We start from the raw sequence: 12,641 nt of genomic DNA, 5'->3' as shown, positions 1-12,641 counted from the left end.
CCTGACATTGAAGAAGAAGAAGAGAAGGGTTTGGATTTGATATCCCACGTTATCACTACCCTAAGGAGTCTCAAAGCGGCTAACAATCTCCTTTCCCTTCCTCCCCCACAACAAACACTCTGTGAGGTGAGTGGGGCTGAGAGACTTCAGAGAAGTGGAACTAGCCCAAGGTCACCCAGCAGCTGCATGTGGAGGAGCAGAGAATCGAACCCGGTTCACCAGATTATGAGTCCACTGCTCTTAACCACTACACCACACTGGCTATTGAAATTCCTTTTGTTAGTTTTGGCCCATTTCTCTAGTCTGTGATGGTCATCTTGAATCCCAATTCCATCTTCTAAGGCATTAGCTATCCTTCCCAATTTGGTTTCATCTGCAGACTGGATGAGCATCCCCTCAATTCCTTTATCCAAGTCATTTATAAAGATGTTGAAGAACAACGGGCCCAGGACAGAACCCTGCAGCACCCTTCTTCTCACTTTTCCCCCAGGATGATGAGGAAATTGAAACTGTCTCACCCTAACTCTATAAAATCTGTAAATTGGCACTCACATTTTATCCTCATGGAAACTGCGTAGACCGGCAAATTTGAAAGGGATAAAGTCTAGACTGATCCTCTTTCAATCTCTAAGCAGCACAATAGAATGGCACTTAGGAAATAACACACACATTCTATTTCAGTCTGTCGGGTTGAGTTTCTCTTGTCCGGAAGCAGTGGCCATATGTTCTGCACTGGTATTACAAGTAAATCCTAATTGATGACAAATTGTGAAGATTAAAGTCGCCTCAGATTTAGCAACACTCTGGTGAGCAGACATAGTAAAAGTGCAGTCCTGAGAATGGTCAGTAACACTAACAGCAAATGTATTCTTACTTGACGGGGAAGGGATTGCAGCGCAAATATTCAGTGTTGGAAAAATCCAAAACACCAAATGCAAGTAGAATGTAAGCTGGAGGACTGGGAAGCTATCATTGGTCCAGGAAAAGAAACTGCCATAACCTCCAACATTTCCCCAATGAAAAAAGGATGTACTATTCAATAATAATAATAATAATAATAATAATAATAATAATAATAATGATGATATTTATACCCTGCCCATCCAACTGGGTTGCCCCAGCCACTCTGGGCAGCTTCCAGCACATACAAAAACATAATAAACATTAAACAAGCTCAAATGTAGACAGTTTCCCAGGAGAGTCTCCTAAAAAACTGGCCCAAGGACCACTTGGAAATTACTGGGGTTCTCGGCAGACCACATAATGATTTTTCTGCCTGTTGTAGCAGTTACAATGTGCTGTAGGTGCTGTGTGATATTCAGTTACTCTTGATTGATCCTTTTGTTCCTTACGTTGAATTTTATTACCTCCCCATTCAGATTTTAAGTGTTTTTCACACACCTGCCACGCCCCACCTGAATGACCACTGGCGTTCCACAGACTACCATTTGGAAACCCCCGACCTAAGCGCTTCTCTTGGCTTCCTAAAGCTCCTTAAAGGCCGTTTTGTAAGAGGGATTGTTGCGCGATGAAGCTGCACTTTGTGTGGCCTTTGTCTGATGCCCTCCAGTTTAATGAGATTAAGGGGTTAGAGCCAGATTTAAGGGCTAGTTAAAGGATATTCCATGCTCTCCAAATGTAATACTTGGCTGTTCAGCACTGATTCACAGACAGCGCCGGCAGAAAGCTAAGATCCTCCCGGACTGCAAGTGTTTTGGATTTCTCTTGCGGCACATTTCACTTTGCACTAAAGAAAATGATCAGGGAACGTCTCCTGCTGTGTGTGGCCCTGATGTGTTGCGGCGGCTGTACTGAGGGCGTTCTCCAGTCCACACTGGTGTTGGATATGGCAAAGCTTCTGCTGGATAATTATTGCTTTCCCGAAAACCTAGTGGGGATGCAAGAAGCCATCGAGCAAGCTGTCAAGGGCGGTGAGTTCTGGGACATTTCCGATCCCAAACTTTTGGCAACTGTTCTGACAGCTGGGGTGCAAGGAGCCCTTAACGACCCGCGGCTGGTGATTTCTTATGAGCCCTCAGCTCCCGTTGCCCCCAAACAAGAAGCAAAGATTTCTCTGACCTCGGAGCAGCTCTCAAATCTCATCCAACACACAGTGAAGTCCGAGGTGCTGGAGGGCAACGTAGGCTACCTAAGGATCGACTCCATCATCAGTCAGGATGCTGTGGAGCAGATTGGGGCTTTCCTGGTAGAAAAGGTGTGGAAAACCTTGATGGAGACGTCAGCTCTGGTCCTCGACCTGCGTTACAGCACCGGAGGGCAGGTTTCCGGCATCCCGTTCATTATCTCTTACTTGTACAACGAGGACAGGGTACTGCATGTGGACACCATATACAACCGGCCGTCCAATACGACCGTGGAAATCTGGACTTTGCCGAAGGTGCTGGGTGTGAGATACAGCAAGGAGAAGGACGTTGTTTTGTTGATAAGCCAGCACACCACAGGGGTGGCGGAAGATGTGGCATATATCCTCAAACAAATGCACAGGGCTATCATAGTGGGGGAGAAGTCAGCAGGGGGCTCCTTGAGCATCCAAAAGTTGCAGATTGGGGCTTCCCCATTCTACATGACAATTCCCCTATCCTGCTCTGTGAGCCCCTTAAGTGGAAACGGGCAAAGCTGGGAAATCGGTGGCGTGGAGCCATGTGTAGCTGCCTCATCAGAGCAAGCTTTGGAGAAAGCCCTGGGCGTCATTTCGCTACGCAAAGCTATCCCTGGCAGTATCAGCCTCTTGATGGGTATCCTGAAGGACAACTATTCCATGGTAGACCGGGTCCCCACCCTGCTGACGCACCTCTCCGCTTTCGACCACTCTTCCGTCCTATCAGCAACTGAGCTGGCTTCCAAGCTCAACGCCGAACTGCACACTGCGTCGGAAGACCCGCGTCTATTCTTGCGGGCTGCCGCCCCGGGAGAATTTGCAGCTGCACCAGCCGAGGAGCAGGTTGCCATGGCTACCGACCTACCAAACGACGAGCAACTCATGCACGCCCTGGTAAATACCGTGTTCAAGGTGTCGGTACTGCCAGGCAACGTGGGCTACATGCGCTTCGACGAGTTTGCTGATGCTACGGTGCTGGTCAAGCTAGGGCCCTACCTCGTACGTCAAGTCTGGGAGCCCCTGGAAGCCACAGACAGTTTGATCATGGACCTACGGTACAACATCGGAGGCCCCTCCTCAACCGCTGTGCCGGTGTTGCTCTCCTACTTCCAAGACCCTTCCGCTGGTGCTGTGCATTTCTTCACCACCTACGACAGGCGCACAAACCAGTCGCAGGACCACAACAGCAGGGCTGAAATGCTAGGCAAGCCCTATGGAGCTCGGCGGGGTGTCTACCTGCTCACAAGCCACCACACGGCCACAGCCGCCGAGGAGTTTTCTTACCTCATGCAGTCCCTTGGCCGTGCCACCCTGGTTGGCGAGATTACAGCAGGTATCTTGACCCATTCGCACACCTTCTGCATTTTGCAGCTCAGTGAAGGAGCAGATTGCGGCCTTCTGATCAATGTACCGGTCGTCTCTTTTATCGACAACCACGGGGAGTGTTGGCTGGGTGGCGGGGTGGTTCCCAATGCCATCGTGTTGGCTGACGAGGCTCTTAAAAAGGCACAGGAAATACTGGCGTTCCACAACGGCATGGGAGTACTTGTCGAGGAAGTAAGGCAGTTGCTGGAGGCCCACTATGCCATACCGGAAATGGCCACCAGGATCAGTGGCGCCCTCCGTTCCAAGCTGGCCAAAGGTGGGTATCGCTCAGTCGTGGACTTTGAGACCCTCGCTTCTCAGCTGACCAGCGACCTTCAAGAAACCTCTGGGGATCATCAGCTGCACATCTTCCACAGCCACGTGGCGCCACCTCCAGAGGAGCACTCTCCCGACAAGATGCCCACTGCCGAGGAACTGGCTTACCTCATCGAGGCTCTTTTCAAGGTGGACGTGTTGCCAGGCAATGTGGGGTACCTGCGTTTTGACATGATGGCTGAGGCGGAGACGGTGAAGGCTATTGGTCCACAGGTGCTGCACATGGTTTGGGACAAGTTGGTGGAAACGGAAGCTATTGTCGTCGACATGCGCTACAACACAGGCAGTTACTCCAACGGAGTGCCCATTTTTTGCTCCTACTTCTTTGACGCCGCTCCTCAGCGACACCTGTACACAGTTTTCGACCGCAGCACCTCTCAAAGTACCGAGGTGTGGACTTTGCCCGAGGTGACCGGCAAACGTTACGGCTCGGCTAAGGATGTCTATATCCTAATTAGCCACATGAGTGGCTCGGCTGCCGAAGCCCTCACTCGCTCTTTGAAGGACCTGCATCGTGCCACAGTAATTGGGGAGCCCACGGTCGGGGGCTCGCTTTCGGCTGGTAATTACCACATAGGCAGCAGCCCGTTGTACGCATCAATCCCCAGCCAAGTGGTGCTCAGTCCAGTCACTGGCAAAGTGTGGAGCTTGTCTGGAGTGGAGCCCCACGTCACCGCGCAGGCTCCAGAGGCCTTGGCTTCCGCCCAGAAAATCATTGCCTTGCGCGCCAGGTTGCCCAGTGTGCTGCAGACCGTGGGCAAACTGGTGGCCGACAACTATGCCTTTGTCGATATTGGGGCTACAGTGGCAGCCAAGCTTGCTGAGCAAGCCGCCTACAGAAATGTCAACTGTGAGGTGGAACTGGCTGAGAAAATGAACGCTAACCTCAAAGCTCTCTCTGGAGATAGGCACCTCAAGGTCACCCACATCTCTGAGCATTCAAAGGACCACATCCCAGGTATCATTCCCATGCAGGTAAGTTCCTATTCGGGGTGTGCTACCTCTTTGGTTTCTGCCACCCAAGGTGACTGCTTCATCCTGTCTCATGGGTGGGCCAGTCCTGCTGGGAAATGTGGCAAACGTGTGTGTGTGTGTGTGTGTGTGTGTGTGTGTGTTTACTTTGTCATCCTATGGCATCACTGAACTTTCTGCTACCCTGCCACGTTATAGAGTATTAGCGGCAAATCATGTGTATTATTACTATTATTTCATTTCTATACTGCTGTATATTTTTAGGAGGGATCTCAACGCAGTTTACAACCTACATTAAAACAGCAAATAAAACAATTTAGAATAAAACATTACTGAAGGAAGTCGAATATAAAGTATACATTTAAATACAATTAACATTCATTCAGACATAATTAACAGGAAACTAAAATATTATCCTGAACATTAAAAAAACAACAACAACTACAGAGGAGGTCAACTGCGGAATCCACATTTAGCAGAGCAAAGTTAACCCCAAAAAATCTTAAACATTTCAAAAGAAAGCATGACTAAGTGAAGTCAAATATAAAAGGCACATTTAAAACAGCACAACTAGCAAAATAATAAGTTGCCCTATTCTCTCCACAGTGTTACTATCCCTTTCTACAGTTTGTTTGTTTTTAAGACGAAAGACACTTTTACTGTTGCCCATATCAGTTTTTTGCCCTTCCTGTTGTTCAGAGTGTGTCATCTCCCAGTTACAATTTAGGGCCAAGCTAGATGTATGCATTTAGCATACTGTGTTTTTCGCTCTATAAGACGCACCAGACCACAAGACGCACCTAGTTTTTGGAGGAGGAAAACAAGAGAAAAAAAATTCTGAATCCCAGAAGCCAGAACAGGAAGAGGGGTCGCTGCACAGTGAAAGCAGCAATCCCTCTTGCTGTTCTGGCTTCTGGGATAGCTGCGCAGCCTGCATTCACTCCATAAGACGCACACACATTTCCCCTTACTTTTTAGGAGGGAAAAAGTGAGTCTTATAGAGCAAAATATATGGTAATTTCTGAGCAGAGCCTCCTGCACTCTGAACATGCACCTGTTCTGACTGCATGACCTGCACTCTGCAGATTCTAAACACAGACTGTATCATCGCACATGCTCTGTTCAAAAGTCAGAAGCAATCTTGTCTCCGTTCTCCAGTGTAACAGATTCTCTGCTGAGGGTTGCCATCGTTCAAAAAGTAAAATTCCTGACCCCTGCAAAGTCGCTGAACTTTTTTTAGGAAACCCCCAAAATTGTTAAGCTTATTTTTGGGAACAAACCCAAATTTTTGAGCTTTTTTGGGAGGGGTGGACTAACCCAAAAAGTGATTTTAAGCCACCCCGCTATTCCCCGACCTGATCTGGAGGCTGGTGGGGGGGAGAAGCAAGCTTGCTTCTCTCCCCCCCCCCCGCCAGCCCCACAAGCTCAGGGGATAGCGGGGAGGCGGAGCGCCACCACCCCGCTATTCCCGGACCTGGTGTGGAGGCTGGCGGGAGAAGCAAGCTTGCTTCTCCCCATCGCCAGCCCTCAAGCTCGGGGGACAGCGGGGCAAGCCGCTGCCCCACGGAGGCTAGAGAGGCTGTCCCTTAAGGCAGAAGAGGGAGACGGAGCGCTCTGTCTCCCTCTTCTAGCTTGGGGATGGCTGCGCAAACCTGGGGGGGAAATAAAAAAATTTTCCTTGATTTCCCCCCAAAAAAACTAGGTGCGTCCTATGGGCCGGTGCGTCCTATAGGGCGAAAAATACGGTATTTATACATACATACATACATACATACATACATACATACATACATAACCCGCCCATCTGGCTGGGTTTCCTCAGCCATTCTGGGCGGCTCCCAAAAGAATATTAAAAACACAATAAAACATCAAACATTAAAAACTTCCCTAAACAGGGTTGCCTTCAGATGTCTTCTAAAGGTCAGATAGTTGTTTATTTCTTTGACATCTGATGGGAGGGCGTTCCACAGGGCGGGCGCCACTACCGAGAAGGCCCTCTGTCTAGTCCAGTGGTTCTCAACCTGTGGGTCCCCAGATGTTGTTGGACTACAACTCCCATCATTCCTAGCCAGCATGATCAGTGGTCAGGGATGATGGGAGTTGTAGTCCAACAACATCTGGGGACCCACAGGTTGAGAACCACTGGTCTAGTCCCTGAGTCTGCAGGTTACCTACACTAATATAACACAACGTCCAATGTTTGCCTCCATGGTTTGTTCTTTAACACAGGAAAGCAGCCTTAACTTAATAGGATCAACAGATGGTCGTGGTTCATTTTAAAGATATTATTATTGCAGCTTTCGACACATTCGTTTAAAATTCTGATTTCTACTTACACCAGGTTTGCGAGTGCGTGAGATGCTTTTACTGTAACTGAGAAGTTTTCGCATTAAAATGCATATACAGTGGTACCTCAGGATAAGTACTTAATTCGTTTCGGAGGTCCGTTCTTAACCTGAAACTGTTCTTAACCTGAAGCACCACTTTAGCTAATGGGGCCTCCTGCTGCCGCTACACCACCGGAGCATGATTTCTATTCTCATCCTGAAGCAAAGTTCTTAACCTGAAGCACTATTTCTGGGTTATCGGAGTCTGTAACCTGAAACGTATGTAACTCGAGGTACCACTATTTCTGCTCAGGAGGGAAGTTGCTGTCCCTTCATGGTTTCTGACGGGTTCAGAGTACAAGGGGCACCCAGTAGAGAAACAAGATTTATTTATTCTCATGTATATTCCCCCTTGGGACACGGGTGGCACTGTGGGTTAAACCACAGAGCCTAGGAATTGCTGATCAGAAGGTCGGCGGTTTGAATCCCTGCGACGGGGTGAGCTCCAGTTGCTCGATCCCTGCTCCTGCCAACCAAGCAGTTCGAAAGCACATCAAAGTGCAAGTAGATAAATAAGTACCACTCCGGCGGGAAGGTAAACGGCGTTTACGTGCACTGCTCTGGTACACCAGAAGTGGCTTAGTCATGCTGGCCACATGACCCAGAAGCTGTATGCCGGCTCCCTCGGCCAATAAAGCGGGATGAGCGCCGCAACCCCAGAGTCGGCCACTCATTCTCACAACAACCATGTGAGGTAGGAATGAGGCAGGCTAAGAAACAGGCACCGGCCATCATGGCTGAGTAGAGATTTGAACCTTGGTCTCCCCTAGTTCTACACTCTATTCAACCCTGGCTTAATTTCAGTGAGACTAGGAGCCATGATGTGCTCAAGATCTCCACCACCTTCATTCATTTGACGTTGCCCTTCTATGTTCATCAACATATGTTCTTCAAACCATGGCAGATCCCTCCTCCCGAAATGTTTGAAGACCTCGTTAAGTTCTCCTACCACACCAACGTGCTTGAGAACAACGTGGGCTACTTGAGGTTCGATATGTTCGGCGACTGCGATCTTTTGTCTCAACTCTCTGAGCTGCTTCTGAAACACGTTTGGGAGAAGATCGCCCACACGGATGCACTAATCATAGACCTGAGGTAACTGCTAGACCAAAAATTATCAGGGACTGGATGAAATCAACGAGGAAATAATCATAATTTTCTTTTCTTTCTTTAAATGTTAATTTTTATTTGATTTTTCCTAAGATTAAAACAAATTTACGTCACATACATCGCTCACTTATATTTTTCTTGTTGACTTCCCACTCCTCCAGCCTGGATATTTTTATTCTTATCCTTAATTGCTGCATTAAACCCCCAAATCCATCTTGTCATTTCAGCCCCCCGCCGCTTATATCTTGAATCCTGCTCACTAGTTCATATTGCTAAAATACTATGACAGTCTAATAAAGGCCTCCAATTTTCCATAAACAATTTGTCATGTTGACCTGTTACGTTTTACAATCAATTTTGCCATTTCAGCATAATCAGTTGATTTTATAAGCCATTCTTGTTTGGTTGGAATCTCTTCCTTTTTCGGCGTTTATAAGATTCTGTAGTTGCTGCATACGCAAAAAAGTAAAAATATAAAAAATTAGTCAGCTTCTTCAGAGCTTCTATCCCAATTATCCCTAGCAAAAAGGCTTCATGTTTTGGGGGATCAGCAATTTAAGGAATTAATTGTAATTTTGAAAATGGAACGTACACAGTAAAAGTGTTGTTTCTCAAGGCTTCAGATTTAATCTCTTTGCCCCGTAACCACTTGCATGGGTGCAACTGAACATTTCAAATGTCATATGTGCAGTTATATGGCAGCAGGCTATAGATTCGGACCTTCATAGTGAACCTGTGATGATGATTGTGATAATAACAATAACAATAACAATAACAATATTATTTATTTATTTATTTATACATACATACCTACATACATACATACATACATACATAAATACATACATACATACTCTGCCCATCTGGCTGGGTTTCCCCAGCCACTCTGGGTGGCTCCCAGCAGAATATAATAATAATAAATTGATAAAACATCAAACATTAAAACTTCCCTAAACAGGGCTGCCTTCAGATGTCTTCTAAAAGTCAGATAGTTGTTTATTTCCTTAACATCTGGTGGGAGGGCGTTCCACAGGGCGGGCACCACTGCCAAGAAGGCCCTCTGCCTGGTTTCCTGTAACCTCACTTCTTGCAGTGAGGGAACCACCAAGAAGACCCTCGGTGGAGTTTCTCAGTGTCTGGGCTGAATGATGGCGGTTGAGATGTTCCTTCAGGTATACTGGGCAGAGGCCGTTTAAGGCTTTAACGGTGAGCACCAACACTTTGAATTGTGCTCAGAAACGTACTGGGAGCCAATGTAGGTCTTTCAGGACCAGTGTTATATGGCTTTGGTGGCTGCTCCCAGTCACCAGTCTGGTTGCTGTATTCTGGATTAGTTGTAGTTTCCAAGTCACCTTCAAAGGTAGCCCCACGTAGAGCACATTGCAGTAGACCAGGCAGGAAATAACCACTCTGGTGAGAGAGTCTGCGGGCAGGTAGGGTCTAAGCCTGCGCACCAGATAGAGCTGGCAAACAGCTGCCCTGGATGCAGAATTGACCTGCGCCTCCATGGACAGCTGTGAGTCCAAAATGACTCTCAGGCTGCGCACTTGGTCCATCAGGGGCACAGTTACCCCATTCAGGACCAGGGAGTCCTCCACACCAGCCCGCCCCCTGTCCCCCAAGAACAGTACTTCTGTCTATGATCCAGATTCCCTCCCTTCACTGAATATACGTGTGTTCAAACCATGCAGCACATTTTAGAAAGTATGTCTGCCTTGTCCCTCAGGTTGAACCTTATGTGATCTGGGCTTTCCTCCTCTGTTTAGATATAATATAGGAGGCTCTTCATCTTCCGTAGCAGCTCTGTGCTCCTATTTCTTTGATGAAGGGCACCCAGTTCTTCTGGACAAGGTCTACAACAGACCCAATGATACCACCAGAGACATGTGGACCCTTTCGCAGCTTACAGGTGAGAGCAATTATACTTTTGGTTTGTAGGTGTCAATAGATTTCCTGATACCTATATTAGAAAGCCACTGACAGCATGTAATTTGTGAAATGTCAGAACGGCTGATAGCATGAATCATTGTCAAGCAGTTCTGATTAAGAAATGGGGGGGGGGGACGCAATGAATACATGGAGAAACAGAGTTTAACACCTCACTTTTTGTAATGTTTGAAAATGGGGTGTTACTGGGGCTAGACCACCGAGTGTGAGGAAGGTGGGAGAGCTAAATCCTCAGGTCAGGAGGGACCAGGGAAGCCACCGAAAGTTCCCCACTGTGTAGAGCAGCTTGTATTTCCTCCTGCATCTTCCTCAGGGGTCCGGGTTGAGGATGACATTACTCTCGCTTCAGGCAGTTGCCTTGTTCTGGCTAGCTGTGTGGCCTTTCTCAAGCTGCACTTTTCGGCCTTAATTTGCAATCTGTAGAGCAGAAGGAATAGCCACTTGCTTTTCAGGATTGCTGTAAACAGGAACAAGATTCATATAAGGCACTTCTAAAATTGAGACACTATGGACTCAACTACATTAGTCGAATTATAACATTATAAATGTGTTATAACACCCTGACACCAGATGGCGCTGTAGAGCTGAAATGGAAAGTCAATAATAATTTCCATTGTGAGCTTTTACAACTTTCCCCCCATAGCGTTTTTTTATAGCTGTGTAGATCCAGCCTACGCAAATTAAGTAAGGATTTCAATTTTGTTGTTGATTTTGAACCCTTGAGGTCTTATTACCCCTTATTTCATAGCTGCAAGGAGGAGGGGAGCCAATCATAGGGTTGAAAGGGACCAATGTACTAACCTAATGCATCTTATCTTGCCTCTTGAAGGTATGAGATACGGTTCCAATAAAGGTCTAGTCATCCTCACCAGCTCTGTCACTGCTGGTGCTGCCGAGGAATTTGTGTTCATCATGAAGAGATTGGGTAGAGCCTTCATCGTTGGGCAAAGGACCAGCGGGGGTTGCCTCCAGCCTCAGACATACCACGTGGATGGCACCAGCCTCTACGTCACCATTCCAACTTCCAGATCCACCATTTCCATGGATGACACGTGGGAGGGTGTAGGCGTTAGACCTCACATGGAAGTTCCTCCTGAGGTGGCACTCATCAAGGCTAAGGAAATGTTGCGGCTGCACAGGTCCAGCTAAACTAGTGGTCCAAAATGAAAGGCCCCATCGGAGCAAAAGGCAGGAAGTGAAAATTAGGGAAGGTGAATGTTTCATCCCGGAAAATCTGTCCCAGACCTCTGCTATCTCAAGGATATCACTGACCCAGTCCCAGTTCTTATGAGAAGTCCACAAAGACATGCAGAAGAACACCCCAACCCAACCCACCCACAGGTTCCTCTTTCAGACAATACACACAGAGTAGATGGCTAGGAGCAGCCGGAGCTCTGTGATTACTCGAGTTTGTGTATGTACCCTTCCACTTCCACTCCGATGCAAATTTTACAGGTCACACCACCCTGAATATCATCCCCCCTCACTGGTGTACACCCCTTATTCGTCCTTCCTGATTCAATGAGTGGATTCGTGCAATCTTGTACACGCGTGAATCGTCGTGAAGAGAGATGCTGATTCCTGTAGGGGTTATTCAGAAGTAAAATGTGAGCCAGTGTGGTGTAGTGGTTAAGAGCGGTAGACTCGTAATCTGGGGAACCGGGTTCGCGTCTCCACTCCTCCACATACAGCTGCTGGGTGACCTTGGGCCAGTCACACTTCTTTGAAGTCTCTCAGCCCCACTCACCTCACAGAGTGTTTGTTGTGGGGGAGGAAGGGAAAGGAGATTGTTAGCCGTTTTGAGACTCCTTAGGGTAGTAATAAAGTGGGATATCAAATCCAAACTCTTCTTCTACTACTACCTTTGCCACCAAAGAAGTCCTATGCGCCTAGGCAGAAACTCATCAGACTGAAGGCAATATTGCCATGTGTGAGCATGGGGGCATGCATGCATACAGACAAGCTGTGAGAGTAGACGCTCCTGTCTGGGGAACTCCCAAGAAGCTCCTTGCATCTGATTGTAGATCTTCCTGACATGGAGCGTCATTCTCGTGTGTTTGCGAATGTTCAGGCCGCTTGAATTGGTTCTGAGTTTTACTGATTACTAGGCAATGAGAAGAAGAGAGCACCTGAACAAAGGAAAGATTGTGCATTTTCAGAATGATATAAGCATAAGTAGGAAACCATTAACACTCCACAATGAAACAGAGGGAATTGAACTGACACTGACAAACTGGAACGTGTCCAGAGGAGGGCAACCAAAATGGTCAAAGGCCTGGAAACGATGCCTTATGAGGAACGGCTAAGGGAGCTGGGCATGTTTAGCCTGGAGAAGAGGAGGTTAAGGGGTGATATGATAGCCATGTTCAAATATATAAAAGGATGTCACATAGAGGAGGGAGAAA

The 12,641-nt window shown here is 47.4% G+C and overlaps 1 protein-coding gene across 1 annotated transcript; it reads left to right on the top strand.

Moving 5' to 3' along the window:
* Window positions 1–1,662: 1,662 nt before the first annotated feature.
* Window positions 1,663–11,534, top strand: RBP3 (retinol binding protein 3). Its single transcript, XM_079975106.1, has 4 exons — window positions 1,663–4,795; window positions 8,084–8,274; window positions 10,056–10,198; window positions 11,066–11,534. The coding sequence occupies exons 1-4, from the start codon at window positions 1,757–1,759 to the stop codon at window positions 11,383–11,385; spliced, it is 3,693 nt and encodes a 1,230-aa protein (XP_079831232.1). The 5' UTR covers window positions 1,663–1,756; the 3' UTR covers window positions 11,386–11,534.
* Window positions 11,535–12,641: the final 1,107 nt, after the last annotated feature.

The sequence above is a fragment of the Podarcis cretensis genome (genome assembly GCF_951804945.1).
Source record: "Podarcis cretensis genome assembly, chromosome: 5".
NCBI classification, from domain to species: Eukaryota; Metazoa; Chordata; class Lepidosauria; order Squamata; family Lacertidae; genus Podarcis; species Podarcis cretensis.
The sequence above is the reverse complement of the archived record's forward strand: the minus strand, read 5'-3'. Positions and strand labels throughout refer to the sequence as shown.

Bases quoted from the DNA above. Each gene is read 5' to 3' on its own strand.
- RBP3 (XM_079975106.1), top strand. From the start codon at position 1,757: ATGATCAGGGAACGTCTCCTGCTGTGTGTGGCCCTGATGTGTTGCGGC. The intron at 4,796-8,083 runs GTAAGTTCCTAT...AAACCATGGCAG, and splicing joins CAGGTATCATTCCCATGCAG to ATCCCTCCTCCCGAAATGTT. The intron at 8,275-10,055 runs GTAACTGCTAGA...TCCTCTGTTTAG, and splicing joins GCACTAATCATAGACCTGAG to ATATAATATAGGAGGCTCTT.